The sequence below is a fragment of the Chlamydomonas reinhardtii genome, chromosome 9 (genome assembly GCF_000002595.2).
Source record: "Chlamydomonas reinhardtii strain CC-503 cw92 mt+ chromosome 9, whole genome shotgun sequence".
Lineage (NCBI taxonomy): Eukaryota > Viridiplantae > Chlorophyta > Chlorophyceae > Chlamydomonadales > Chlamydomonadaceae > Chlamydomonas > Chlamydomonas reinhardtii.
In genome coordinates this window covers 1550445-1564125 of record NC_057012.1, presented here as the reverse complement: position 1 = coordinate 1564125, position 13681 = coordinate 1550445, and the positions used below count along the sequence as shown (strand labels likewise).

At 64.2% G+C, this 13681-nt stretch overlaps 2 protein-coding genes across 2 annotated transcripts in view; one reads left to right on the top strand and one right to left on the bottom strand.

The window, feature by feature from the left end:
• CHLRE_09g397701v5 (uncharacterized protein) overlaps window positions 1–1136 on the top strand; it is a 1662-nt gene extending 526 nt beyond the window's left edge. The window contains exon 2 of the mRNA XM_043065857.1: window positions 89–1136. Coding sequence (XP_042920871.1) covers window positions 261–425 — 165 coding nt within the window. The 5' untranslated portion in view covers window positions 89–260 and the 3' untranslated portion in view covers window positions 426–1136. The remainder of the gene's footprint in view (window positions 1–88) is intronic.
• Window positions 1137–1382: 246 nt separating this feature from the next.
• CHLRE_09g397700v5 (uncharacterized protein) lies at window positions 1383–13014 on the bottom strand. The gene is made up of 6 exons (XM_043065856.1): window positions 12376–13014; window positions 12232–12293; window positions 11573–12044; window positions 4652–11306; window positions 3021–4530; window positions 1383–2913 (listed from the first exon to the last, which is right to left on the bottom strand). Exons 1-6 carry the CDS (start codon window positions 12563–12565, stop codon window positions 2833–2835), a joined length of 8970 nt encoding a protein of 2989 aa, XP_042920870.1. The 5' UTR covers window positions 12566–13014; the 3' UTR covers window positions 1383–2832.
• Between the last annotated feature and the right edge of the window lie 667 nt (window positions 13015–13681).

Sequence of the window (13681 nt, the reverse complement as noted above, 5' to 3'; positions counted from 1 at the left end):
TATTATCAGGTGAACATATCGGCTGCTGCTCTAGGTGGGCTGCTGACGTCCGGCATTCTAGGCTGAGTTCAACCCCATGCCTTGGCAGGTCACGGGCCCGGCGGGTGCGCCACTCGCCCACATGCTGCTGAAGTGGACGCCCAGTTCAGCAACATGCGTCTACGCCCAGTTCGCAGCGGCAAGGAGACGGCGCCCAGCTGGAGGGCCTGCGCCGCGAGCGCCTGAAGCAGACCAACCCGGTCTACTACGCGGGACGCGCCATGCACCGGGGGTGTTGGAAGTGGATCACCATCGAGCAGACGGTCGCGCAGCCCAGCGGGTCGGTCGTGGTGCGGTGCAAGCACTGCCAGACGGCCCGGGTCAGCATTCAGGAGTGGGGCCTGAAGAAGGTGAAGGAGGTGATTGACCTGTGTGACAGTGAGTAGCGTGCCGGTATCATACTTGAAGCGTCGGGGGGCGGTGTTGCAGGGTTTATGGTTGCAGCGCATTGCGGGAGTAGCCTGGCGGGCCTTATAGAGGAATGGCAAGCGGATGTCCGGCCCTGGCCGGGACGGCCATGTGTTTGCCCCCACGGGCTGGGGATTGCAGCGCGGCGTGGCGTGGTGAGGCTGATGTCGTGCGTAGTGTGAACGTGCACGTTTGTGTGTTGGTTGGTCGTGTGAGCCCAGAAGCTGTAGAGGGATAGACTAGCAGGAGCGAGAGACATGAGACTACTAGGGTCCAGACCATCGCAAGCCGCACGCCAGGGACTGCATCCCATACCGGTCTGCACGTGAGTGCGATTGCTCGTGAGGTGAATGAATGCTGCTACCGGTGTGGCGCAAGCGCCAGTGGGCAGCGGACGGTGTGAAGAAGTTGCACGCTGCATGAAGAATGCTGGAATGAGTTAAATGGGGCCAGTGCCCCCCGTGGTCCCGGTGCCTGTGATGCATTTCGTTGGCTGCGTTGTTCAAGTTTTATTGAGGCCTGAAAGGTGATGGTTGCCATTGAGGGATGAGGTGCTTGCCTCAAGTCCTCCTGTAGGAGTGCGACAGTTTAGGTGCTCCTTGGCGACTCGGAGGGTATTGGCAGGGGGCCCTGGACCTTCCAAGTGCTTTGTGTGGGCCTGTCACCTGAACTTGTAATGCGTCACTGGGTGGTCATAGTTAGAAGACCGGGACCCCGCCACTACACCGCGCCCCTGTCTGTCTCCTGGCTGTTGTGCGCTGCGACTCTGCTTCACAAGTGTGGCGTTGTGGTTTGTGTGTGTGTCTGGTGCTATCGCCTGGCCGGGCGCCCAGAGCGCGAGGAATGCGCGTCAGCAGACTACCAGCCTGCCAGCAAGCCAGCGACGCCGTTTTACCAGCCGCGCGCTCATGCCTTGACGCCGCGCATTGACTGTTAAATGTTGGGGTCTGGGAATACGCTACACCCTACGGGATTACGCCAACCGGGCTACCGGCCCAATGCCCTGTTCCATTCCACCTGCCGCCACCGCTCAAGCTCCACCCCTTTTCCATTACACCCACGAGCACGTGCAACGCCGCGCCCACCTCACCACCCGCCTCGCTGGCACGTGCTGCTTATGTGCACAGGACCATGCGGTGGCGTTCCCCAGCCTCGTCGGCGGCCGCATCGGCGTGTGCCCTACCTTTGCAAAGTGCAACACTATCATAGTGCCCGGGCGTGGCAAAACGATGGAAACGGCGGTCTTAGCCGTGCCTACTGTATGCGCCACCCTTGATAAGCGTTTGTAAACTTAGTGCAGCTAGTTGCAGTACAGTAGAGCATATCTGCAAGTGGAAAGCGTCAAGGGCGACCTCTGTTGAGGAGGGGTGAGCAGGCAAGGCGCAATCAAAGCTAGTTGAAACTGTGAACTGCTGCAGGTGATACCGCGGAGATAGCATTATATACGCCACACATGGATGCAACACTATCATACAGCTGGGAATGCTTTTACAAGCCCGTTGATTCGTGGTTTTTGTTGTGATGGCGCACCGGGAAGCGGCGCAGCATGTTTGCATGGTGCTCTTGAGGCCGTAGGCCGCATACGTGGCACATGAGCAAGCCAAGCCATCTTAGTCGCAGGCAAGCACAAGAATCATACGTGCAACATTAGATTACAAGCTTAATGTCAGGTCAGGGAACCCGTACGCATGCAGACGTGCCGGTTGGCTCTTGCCTCCGTGCGGCCGTGAACGGAGTTGAAAGTGTGTCAGTCAAATACCGTATGGTATGGGAAGTATGCCCAGCTCACCTCGACAGCTCGGCTATGACACACACTCACGTGGCAGATACACATGCGCACGTAATCTAAGAGCCTGTAAAACACGTTCACCACAAGCGCGGCCCCACTCACAGCGTGCAAGGACGTGCCACTGGCAGCGTCGGTCTCGTGCAGGCCCGCAGTACACACCACCTTCCTAAATCCTTACTGGCACAGAGCAGCTTTTGTGGTGTTGACATCATGCCCAGCCTAGTCGAGGTAATGAAGTCAATCAATCAAGTATGGTATATATGCTGATCTGATGCTTTTAGGAAACGAATGCGTACGATGCCAGAGGAGGTTGTTGGAGCTAGCAGGCAGCACAGAATTTTTAAAAGAAAACTGTGAAGCCGCGCCCAGCAACATCGCCACGGTGACAGATATAAGACGTGGGTGAAATGCTCAAACCCATGCCCTTTCTGAGCGGCAAGTTCGTAGCCATCTCATGCCCGTATTCAGGAATGCATCCCTGCCCGCGTCTTCTTCCTACAACATGAACCTGTCGCTATCACTCAGCCCCTCTCAGTGCATCCCAACAGTGTATCCCTCATCTAGCGCAAACAGGGGCACCCCTGAGCGCAAATAGGTTACTGCGCCGCTTGCGCCGCCACTGTCGCTTGTGCCGCCGCCGCCTTTTTCGCGAGGGCCTCGCGCAACCATGCTGACACCTGCACAAGTACAGTCAATGCCATAATTCAGGTTAAACCGTGCAACACCTGACTCCCAGACTTGTTGCCGCCCGTGCTCTCACAGCGCCCATGCACACCCAGCTCACCTGGTTGACCATTTGATCCTGACGGGCGCGGCTGGCCTGTATGATCTCCCAGGCAGGACCGCCGCGCCTGACGCCATCCTCAAACACGTCCGCGGCATCTGCACGCAGTAGGGCACCCGTGGTGCCACAGCTGCTGACGCTGCCATGGTTGCTGTGCGCATGCTCCCAAGCCTCACTGATGCCGGCGGCAGCCGCGTCCAACCAGGCCTGGCCCTGCCCGCTGTGGTCTTCAGTCGGCCCTGCTTCCGCTTCCAGCCCTGCGCACACCGCCTCAACGTCCGCTGCTCTTCCCGAAACAGCGGCCAAAGCGCGCGGGTCTAGGCCTCCGGGGCCGCTTGCGCTGGAGTGGCGTGCGAGCCTCCCCACAGCACGCGCGATGCCGAGCGAGACCTCTCCGCTGGCAACGACATGGAGAGCGTTGGAGCTGCCGCCATGTGCCGTCAGCACGTGCGCACTTCCCGACCTGAGAGGCGAGCTAGGGCCCGAGCCCTCCGCCGTGGCAATGTTCCGCATGCGGCTGTGCTCGCGGCCTGCTGGACTCAGAGGCGAGCGTGGCGAGGTGCAGGAGCGCCGGAAGGCTCGGCTGCTTCCCGCGGCTGGCGGTGTGCCGCCGGCAGAGGGGGTCTGGGCGTCGCCCGGGGTTTTGACCTTCATACTGTGGCGTGTAAACCAGTTCAATGGCAGTGTCGGCGCAGCATGAAGCTGCGCGCGCACCTGGAGCAAGGGCGACGGCGCCCGGCTGGACCGCGGCGATGCCAGCGGTGAGGGCAGTGGCGAAGGCAGCGGCTCCGACAGCTGCGGCCGCTGCGATGAGGACACGGCCCCCGCCAGCGCCTTGTCATGTTGCTGTTGCTGCTCCTGTTGCTGAGGTGCGTGGCTGTTCGCCGCACTTGCGTCGGCCACCGCCATCCCCACCATGCAGAGCCTGTCGCGCACCTGCGCCCGCTGCGTCACGTGGCGCTTCATGTCGCGCTCCTGCCGCTGCGCGGCGCTCCAGCGCGCGGCCTCCAGCAGGTCGTCGTGCATGTCCTGCAGGTTGGGAGAGCTCATGCGCGGGCCAGAGCGCAGGCATTGCTGCAGGTGGCTGTGGGCCGGGTTTTGTCGCAGCATTGAGGTCCCGCCCACCAGCGTGCGGCGACTGGCGGGCACAGAGGCCGCTGGAGACCCTGCACTGGCTCCAGGCGATGCGGTGGGCTGGCCACTGCCGCAGCCGCTGCCCGCGCCGCTACCGCCACTGCTTCGCTGCGAGTGGGTTTGCGAAAGCAGCGTGAAGGCGTTGGAGGCGGCGCCATCACGGCCATCGCCGCCGCGACCCCGTCCCTGGCCGCCGTAGGCATCCCGGACGCTGCCAGGCGCAAGGGCGTGCAGAGACGCCAGGTGGCTGAACGCGGGCGGCAGCACGCCGCCGATGCTGCCGCGGCCATTGCTCAGGCCGGTCGCTGACCGGCGCGGCGGAGCCGCGGTCTGCTGCGGTGTGGCTGTTGGCGTGCGCACCAGCGAGCTCATTTTCCTGTCATAAGTTGGTTTGAAAATGCGCGTTAGAGGCCGAAATACTTTTTGCAAGGCTGCCCAGCGCTCTATGCCCTGCGTGTAACTGCACGTGCCCACTGCCCCTTCCTTCCCCCACTCACTTGAGCGTGCCCAGCATTCGGCTGGCCATGCTGCCGCCGCCCGCAGCCGCGCCCGTGCCGCCGTGGCTCCCGCCTCCATGTCCAAAGCTCGCGCTGTGGACTGAGGACAGAAGCAGGGCCGCGTTCATGGACTGTCGGCCTGGGGCTGCTGTGCTCCAGCCCGCCGACGGCGGACCTGTGCTGGTGCCATGGCCATCAGCAGTGCTGATCAGTGAGTCCGCCAGGCCGACAACCGTGTTCGGGCAGCGCGGCGCGAGTGACAGTCGGCGTGAGGAAGCGTAGGCGGGCCGGAAGGGCGATGCGCCAGGCGTGAAGCGGGCGCAGATGCCCACGGGGCTCAGGCGGTCCTCCAGCGCGGTGTCGGCATCTGGATCCAACAGCTCAAAGTCATCCGTAAGCTTGTCCGCCGACAAGGGCTGTTGCAAGGGCAGGTCAGAGGGAGACAGCTGCATGGGGAACGGCCGGGACTGATGCTGCGCTGTCGCGGGCGGAATGGCACACCCGCTGACGAGGTTGAGCTCTTGCGAGCGGCTGGAATTGCCAGGCACCTGCGGCGCCCGCTGCAGCAGTGGCAGGGATATCGCGTCTTGGCCCGCCAGCTCAGCTGCAATGCGACCGGCTGGAGACGTCCGCCGGGAGGGTGGCAGTAGGTGCGAAAGCCCGAAGATGTCATACTCCTCCGCATCATCCACTTCGGAGTCACTGCCGCCGTGCGGCGTGCGGCGCGTTGTGTTAACCGCCGCCATCAAGTCCGCAACCACGCCGCCCCGCACCGAGGGCAGCTGCAGCACGATTGAGCCCGATCCAGAGCTTCCACGACTACCCGCGTGAGTTCGCCGCAGCAGTTCCGCCTGCTGCGATGGTGGGCTAAGCACGAACTCAAGCTGCGGGCGTGAGGACGACCCTGCCAGCGCCGAGTGCGCGGCGCCAAGCATGGCCACGCCAAACATCGTCGCGCCGACGGGACCCACTGTTACATCGAGCTCGTCGACATCCTGGCCCTCATTCCCGGTTCGATCGTGCTGCTGCAACCTGCTTTGCAGCAGAGCGAGCTGTGTCGCCCCACTCGGTGCCGGCGTGCCGCATGGCACGCTGCTGCTGCTGCTGCCGCTGCTGCTGCCGGCGCCGCCGACCCGCTGCCCACAGCCGCCCAAGAGAGCGATGTCGAGTGCTTCCGCCTCAGAGATCGCACTGGGCAGGATGTTGCTGACCAGGCGCAGGGGCAGCTCGTCCTCCACGTCCTCCTCCACCGTCGCCTCCTGCAGCACAGCTAGCGTGGCCACAAGGCCTGCAGCACTGGCCTCGAAGGGCCCGCTGGCCAGCCCCGCCACGTCAGCTGATTCAGCCGCTGCGTCGCTGCCTGCAGCCGCTGACGTCCTGTCACCCGGCAGGCAGGGAAGCCGCGTGGCCTGTGACTCTACATCCACCTCTGGGCCACACGCATACCCAAATTGCGGGGGTGCCGAGGCGCGTATGCGCTGGCGAGCTGCGAGTCCCGCGACGCTCACCACAGCAAGCCGTGATGGCAGCACAGTATGACCAGCGTCATTCACGGTAGGCGTCCGGGGAGGCGCCGTGCGCATCAGCATTGCAGCCGTGGCAGAGGCTGCGCTGCGAGACGGCAGGCAGGCTGCGGTGGCGGTGGGCAGAGCTGAATCCTGACTCCGCCGAGCAGCGGACAGCACCGCCGGTAGCACCGCTGACGAGGCCGCTCCTGCCTTCACAGCGTCCTGGGCAAAGCGTTTGTCGAGAGGCTCCGTATGCTCAGGCCACTGGAGCGCCGGTGGCGCTGACCGCACAGGAGCTTCCCTTCCGCCATCGGCTACTGCCACGCGTGGAGACGCGGCAATGCTGTCTGCAACGCCCAAGGCAATGGCATTACTGAGTTCGCCCATGCTGCTTGAGTTGGCACCGCCGCGGCTTAAGCTGCGGGGTATGCGCTTGCTGTAGGGCAGGAGGGCAGCCTCAGAAGCCAGTGCGAACAGGCCGCCTCCTCCACTCTCCTTGCCGCCTGCAGGTGTGCCCTTTGCACTGCTGCCCACTGCTCCCGTAGCAGCACGATGAAGTACCAGCAGCGCTGCGGAGATTTGGCGACGCAGGGACTTGTGCCGGCTGCCGCTCCTTCGCTCCTCAGGGATGGCACTGATGGCTGAGGTACCGGTAGCACCGCCACGCGACTTGGGGCCCGGGGTGCGCGCGTCATCCGGGTGCTCTGACATGCTTCTGCTCGGCAGCCACGCCGCACCGTCAGGGCTGCTGCCCCGGGGAGACATGACATCACTTGCAGAGCAACGCCCGAAAGGCGTTGGAGCCGTAGCGACGCTGTGGGCCGGGCTCGCCAGCGCCGGGGTAGGGAGCGGGAGATGGGCGAGCGGGCAAGCACCTGACGGCGACTGTTGGTAACTGAGCGGCGACGCTATAGCTGACGACAACGGTTGAGGTAGCAGGCCGTGCGCGTGTCTCAAGGGCGTCATTGGCAGCGCAAGGTGTGCGAGCGGGTCTGTAAGGCCGTGCGGCGATGCGGCGGCCGCGAAGATAGCTCCAGCCATGGGTGACGGCAAGCTGCCACCTCCAATCGGCGCGGTAGCGGGCGAGTAGCCCTCCCTGTCACTCGGGTGTGTTGATCTGACAGCTCGAGGCCTGCTGCCCAGCGGTGCCACTTTTGGTGGAAACGCGTGGCTGCCGAGGACCGAGTCATGTCCGGATGTTCGGCCCGCAGTTTGAGATGAGGAAAAGGCCATCACATCACCGGCGCCGTTACCAGCGGCGGCACCGCTGAAGCGGGAGGGCAAGCTGCCACCGCCGCCACTCTCATGTGCAGCCGTTGGCGCTGGCAGGTGGTTGATAACGTCGTGTGAGCTAATGGCAGCTCCGCTTGGTGGATCCCTGTGCCGGGGTGGCGATGTGCCCAAAACGTGGGACGGCTGCCGGAGCTGGAGGGGTAGGGGAAGCGGGGCAGGTGGAGGAGACTGCGCCTGGGATGGTATCACCGACGGCGCCTCAGAGACGGATGGCCTTGCCCCGCTGCCCACGGACGCAAGGCGGTGCAGCTGCCGCTTCGATGCACTGGCAAGCGCCGTGGCAGCGGCGACTGCTCCAGACCGCGTGCGTTCCAGCAGTGACGGCGGCTGGTTGCCGTGCAGGTGGTTGCGCGACAGGCGTGCCGGGCGCTCCAGCGATCCAGTAAGCGATTGCCGCTGTTCAGAGCCTGCTGCCGCCGCGGCAGTCACATCCGCTGCCAGCTGCTGGCTGCTGCTGCTGTCGCGGGGCCGGGTGCTGCGGCGCCAGACGAGGAAGCTACCGGCGGCAGCAGACTCTGTCTCCTCGGGTATGCAGCTTTGAACGTCCGTCTTCCTGCCCGGCGTCACCACCCCGTCGTTCTCGAGTAGAGCTAGATTGGGCTCAGAGGCGCGATACTTGGGCGCTGAGCGGCGGGCTTTACTTGGGCTGATAGCACCAGCAGTGATAAAGCTGCTCTTGCCCGTGCTCTTGCCGCCGGCTGTACTATTCAAATGCCTGGGCGTGTGGCTGCCGCGCGAGGCAGCTGAGGTGGACGCAAGTCCGATGGATGGAAACGGGAATGCCGCCGGATTCTGCAAGTGGGTGCGGAGTGCCCGCATCTGCTCCTCAAGCTCCTGCACGACGTCCCCGCCGCCAGCGCTAATACGCTCACTGCCGTTGAAGTGGCTCCCGCCGCCAACACTGAAGGAGCCCAGGTGGAAACGGCCAGCTCTTGGCGTAACGCTGGTTTCACCACCTGCGTCACCACCGTTGCTAATGCCATTAGCCTGGCTGGACAGAAGGCTCATGCTAGGCACCTCCATTGTAGGCTGCTGCTCCTTAGCCCCGCCACGTACTGATGCGCCGGCCCCACTGGGTGAGAGGTAGCTCGCCATGCCCCCACGGCTCCGCGAGGTGCTAGCTGGCGGTGACGCAGTCGAGCGCGGCCGCAACGCAGCAAAGCTGAGCCCCAGTAGGCCGGCCGGCGCATGCGCCGCCGGCATACCGAAGCGCTGCGAGCTGCCACGTGGTGGGGGCGGCGAGGGCTGCTGCGCGACCGCAAAAGCAGCACTGTCCATCGCCGCTAGCCGGTCCGACCCTTGCAGGCTCATGCGCATTGGTGGCGGCGAGTTGACATCACCCATCAAAGCAGCTGCGATGGGCACGGCACGGCTGCTGATGTAAAGTGCCCAGTTGGGGGCTGCGGCCATTGCGGCAGGGATTTTGTTATAAACGGCCGATGCAGCTGACGATTTCGCACCGTCGCGCGTCCGCTGTACACCGCCGCGGACGGATGCATCGGCGTCCGATTCGGCGTCGCTGAGCGGCGTACAGATCACCAGGCGATAGGCGCTGTCTGCTGCGGCTGTCGAGGTTGCGGCACCTGACGCGCCAGGACTCGGACCAACCTCGGATGATGCGCGGCGGGGCGGCATGCGGCCGCGGGCGCGGGGGCCCGCCAGTGGAATACAAGTCTCCATCCTGCCAGACGCGGAGGCGCAGCCTAATGTGCTGCTCTGCAGCCGAGACACAAGCTGGGGCTGTGGTGGCCCCAGCTGTGCAGGGCTGGCGCCAACGCTGATGCTGCCGCTGGTGGTGCCGCGATCACGTGACGGGTGCTGCTCTTTCACGATCTCCACCAGAACCGACGCGGGTAAGCCACTGGCAGCTACCATCCGTGCAAACCTTTCAGCGAGCGGCGACCCAGGTGCCACTGGCTGACCGGGCGCTGAGGCCGCAGAATCCGCAGCAGCAGCTGCTTGGCGGCCAAGGCCGCTCATGCTGGCCGCTCGAGCGTTCCTGACTGTCGAGTTTGAGAAAGTGCTGATGCCGGGGCCGAGGCCGGCGCTCCGGCGAGGGGGCCTGGTGCTCCCTGCGCCGGCGCCATGGCTTTGGTCGTCACCGTCCAGAACGGAGGTTGTGCTGCGGCGTTCCCGCCGCCAGGCTGCAGCAGTAACCGCAGTAGGTGCATGAGCACGATGGCCAGGACTGGTAGCAGCACTAGCTGCAGTCCAGCCGCCAGCAGCCCCCGCCGCCGCTGCAGCCGCCGCGGCAGCAGCGGCCAGCGCGCGGCTCAGAACGTGGCCGATTGTGCCAGTGGTGATGCTGCGGCGCGGTGCTCGTCGGGAGGGCCCCGTCGCACCCGGTTGGTCAGCCCCATGCAGCGGGCCGCTTTGGCTGTGGCGCATGGCAGCGTTCACGAGCCAGCCCGCGTTCACTGCGGAATGCGACTGGGAGCCCGTGGCGGCTTGCGCCGGGGGCTCTGCGGCACAGCAGCCTGCTGCCTTGTCCGCCTCCTCCGCCTCAGAGACGGCACCGTCGATGTGATGCCGGAAGCGGCTACTGACTGGCCGGGAGGCTGACCGCCTGGCCGCAGCACCGGCTGCTTGGTCTCGCCGGCTCGGGGACGTGGGAGCAGACGCTGCGATCAGTCCATGACTGCTGCTCGTGCGGTAGCGCGCGATGATGAAGTGCTGTGCTGCGGGAGACGTGCCGCTGGCTTGCAGCCGGTCAGCAGCCAGCGTCAGGGGTGCCTCGGCTGTTGCGTGCCCTTGCGCGGTAGCGGCAACGTCGACATCTGTGTCCCCGCTGCCGTTTGCAGGTAGCTGGCTAAGCGATGCCCGCTGGGATTGAGACCCTGTCAGGACGACCCCGCTGCTTTCCTCCGCCCTGTGGCTAGCGCTCAGCCGGCAGTCGCCGCCATGCCGCGCCAACTGAAGGCTCAGGCTAGCCAGCCCCAAGGGGCCCACCGGGGTCCGCAGTCCGGCGTCAGAGGCACCGCCGGACACGCGCAGTCCAGCATCAGTGCTAATCGGCACGACCGGAGGCGGCCCTGGCAGTGGTTGGAAGGCTGGTGAGGCTGCCGCGCCTATATCCTGCTGCTGTATTGCAACAGCTGCTTCAGGCTCCGTGGCGATGCTGGCACTCCGCAGGTCCTGCCTCAGCTGCTCCAGATAGCACTGCTCATGCCTCCTCGCCAGCGAGCCGCCCACCGACATGAGCGGGTGCGCCAGCGCGCCGGACCGCCACGCACGCTGGGCCGCCACGTCAGCACGCATGGCGACAGCCGGCGGCAGCGCCAGCCGACCGGCAAGGTGCGCCGCCAGCCACTGCGCCTGCAGCTCCAGCAGCAGCAGGTTGCTGCCGGCGTGAGCCTCCAGGCCCATGAATGCCAGGCCAGGCACGTCCGGGTGAACCATGCCACGGTACAGAACCATGTCGCCAGCCCCCTCGGCCCCATCCGAACCGCCCAGCAATGCGTGCCGCAACGGGGCGCTCAGGAACGGCATGAAGCGGGGGTCATGCAGGCTGGGCGCCCACAGCACCAGATGCTCCCCCGCACCACCGCTGCCACTGCCACTGCTGCTGCCTCCAACTCCGCGCCCCAACGTGAGCTTGTCCTTGACGAGCGCCCAGAAGCGGCGCTTGGCGGGCGCCCGCAGCGCCTTGCCGAGCGGCCCGGGCTGCGGCGCAGTGTAGTGCGGCTGCAGCGAGGCAGCCAGCGCGCGACGCCGGGCGGAGGACAGCAGCTGGGCACCGCCGTGCTCCGTGTGTGCATCGCTGTAAACAACACTGCCCGCTGGCTGCTGTAGCACCACGTCTTCCCCATGCCGTAGCAGAGCGACGGCAGCTGCCACATCCCACGCGTGCAGCCCTGCGGGAGACGGTGAGACGGGTTGTATTAGCTTCCTGGGAAATCAATACTGGCGCAAACCGCAAACTGCAAACCGCGCACGCACCAGAGACACTAGAGACACAAGGGGGGTTATGAGCCCGAGCCCAACAATCAAGCCCCATCCGTGAGGGGAGGCAGATGGCCGCACCGTCTGGGGTCGGTGACAGGGTACAGGCAGGTCGATATGTCGGTGCGCATCCCTATATTCCTGTGGCCCAAGACGCTTCAAATGCACCCTAACGCACCTGCGCCGACAACACGCACAGAGCTGGCGGCGGCGACCTGCGCCGCGGTCGCCACACCAACTGGGAGCATCCGCGCTTGCCCCGACGGCTGGGGTTGCTGCGCGCCAAATCCACGGCAGCTGCTGTGATCGTCGGGTCCAACCTGTTGCTGCTGCATGCCTGGTTGGTGCCGCAGCGCCAGGGAAGCGCCCGCCGGCGGCGCAAGGTCTTGGCCACAAGCGAGCACAACAAACGACGCCGTGACAGCGCTGGTGCCCCCGTTCAGCGTATCTCTAAATATGGCCCGCCAGCCGCCCCCGTGCGCGTCCTGGGACGCGGAATGGGTGTCAGGCACCGACCCAGCACGTGGCTGACTGCTGCACGGCAGCCACTCCAGCTGGATGAGGCGGTGGTGGCGGTAGACCAGCGGTTGGGCACCGTGCAAGGGCGCGTCGGAAGCGCCCCATTGCGCTTGCACGTGTAGGCCCTGATCCTACAGTCGGGTAAATATTTGCAGGTGTCAGTTGCGTTTAGAGAAATGGTGAATGGCTCGACCGGGGCCCTGGAGGCAGAACTACCGTAGTTGGGGCTGCTCGGTGCGGTGACGTGACCGGAGTGGGCGTGTGCAGTTGAGCGGACGCGTGCTTAGGCAGTCATAGGCGCCGCGCTTGCTGTCTCACCGAGGCATCCCCCTGAATGCATCTCTGAGTGCGTTTGAGGCTCGCGGCGATGTCTAGCGGCTCTGCAAAGTGCAGGAAAACGCGTCAGGATGCAAGATGCTTGCCTAAACCCGAGTGGCTAACCCGCATGGCAAAAGATCGCACCTGAGCCGCTCATATGTGGCCCATATGGTTGCCGCTCCGACTGCGGTGCCTCTTCGAAGACAAGACATCTCCGTGTCCGAGCAACACCACACGCCACAAGATTTGCTGCGGCAGCCCCTGCCGAGCCGTAGCCAACAATTACAACTTCTACATTTAAAGCTTGCTCGGTATGCAAACTCAAGGTGGCCATTGCGCTGCTCGCCGTTGACTGAGTTTCGTTTGGTCTAATTCATGGCTTTGCGCATCAGTGTTGTTGAAACCATACTCTGCATACTGTAAGTATGGCGGTACCCAAAAGTGATTCATTCCCAGGGGCAGTTCAACGGGCGGGGGCACAGAAGATTAGAAGGCGGGGCACACCATGCTTCATGGCGCAGAGCTTCTTCCAGCTATCAAATATATAACAGCTTAAAAGCTGGATAGATTCCATAGCATACCAACAGCGCCATGCACACGGACTTCAAGTCTGCAACCGCGCTTTGGATCCAGAGGCTGACTTTGCGTAGTTAGTCTGGGATACACCATTTGCTAACCATATCATTTTCTAACAAAATGTTCATGGCAGCATCCATTTGTTGTCTCGTTGTGTCTCCCGCCTTTCCTAGTCCCCTATAGCCGATGTCGCGAATTGACGACCGGCAACAAATTAAGCCAAGATAATGAGTAACTGTATTGTAAAAGAAACATGCGGGGCAAGGGCATCCGAACTTGCTGCCGCTCGGCGACCCTGGCAAGGGCCCCCTCCCATTCCTGGCGGCTGGAGGGAAACCCTCCCTCTGCAACCCCCTCCCGTAGCTGCGCGATCATAACTGGACGCAACGGCTAAGTTGTCCATCTTCCCGGCGGCACGACCCACTCCTGCCCACCGCACCTTGACACCAGTAGGCTTCGGCGGTGACGAGCACCGTACTTCGGGAAGGCGTGGTTCTCAGTGTGCGAGCAGGGGTTTCCATCGCAGCAGCGGTTGCAGTTTTGGGGGGCGGAGAGAAAGGGGGCCCAAATCCGGAGATTGGCGAGAGTGACGGTATTCCAGGGGTCAACCTTGGGCGGTGAGGAGGACCGCTGGGCAAAGGGCACCCCATACTCCTCCAGGCAATGTGCCGGCCGCCGCGCCGGTGTTCCTGATGCCGTGGCTTCAAGGGGCAGTTCGGTAAAGATGGTAACGGCAGCGCGTGCTGGGCTTGGTTGCGCTCGGCATGGGACTCGGCTTTGCTGGGGCCGCGGCTACCTGCGTGTATGTGGCTGGTGTTCCCAGGGTTTGGTCGGATCATGGAGTCGGCGGCGCCATGGGTGCTGGCTGTCCTTT

Bases quoted from the DNA above. Each gene is read 5' to 3' on its own strand.
- CHLRE_09g397700v5 (XM_043065856.1), bottom strand. From the start codon at position 12,565: ATGGCCACCTTGAGTTTGCATACCGAGCAAGCTTTAAATGTAGAAGTT. The intron at 12,045-12,231 runs GTGAGACAGCAA...ACCCGACTGTAG, and splicing joins GCATTCAGGGGGATGCCTCG to GATCAGGGCCTACACGTGCA. The intron at 4,531-4,651 runs GTGAGTGGGGGA...AACTTATGACAG, and splicing joins CGAATGCTGGGCACGCTCAA to GAAAATGAGCTCGCTGGTGC.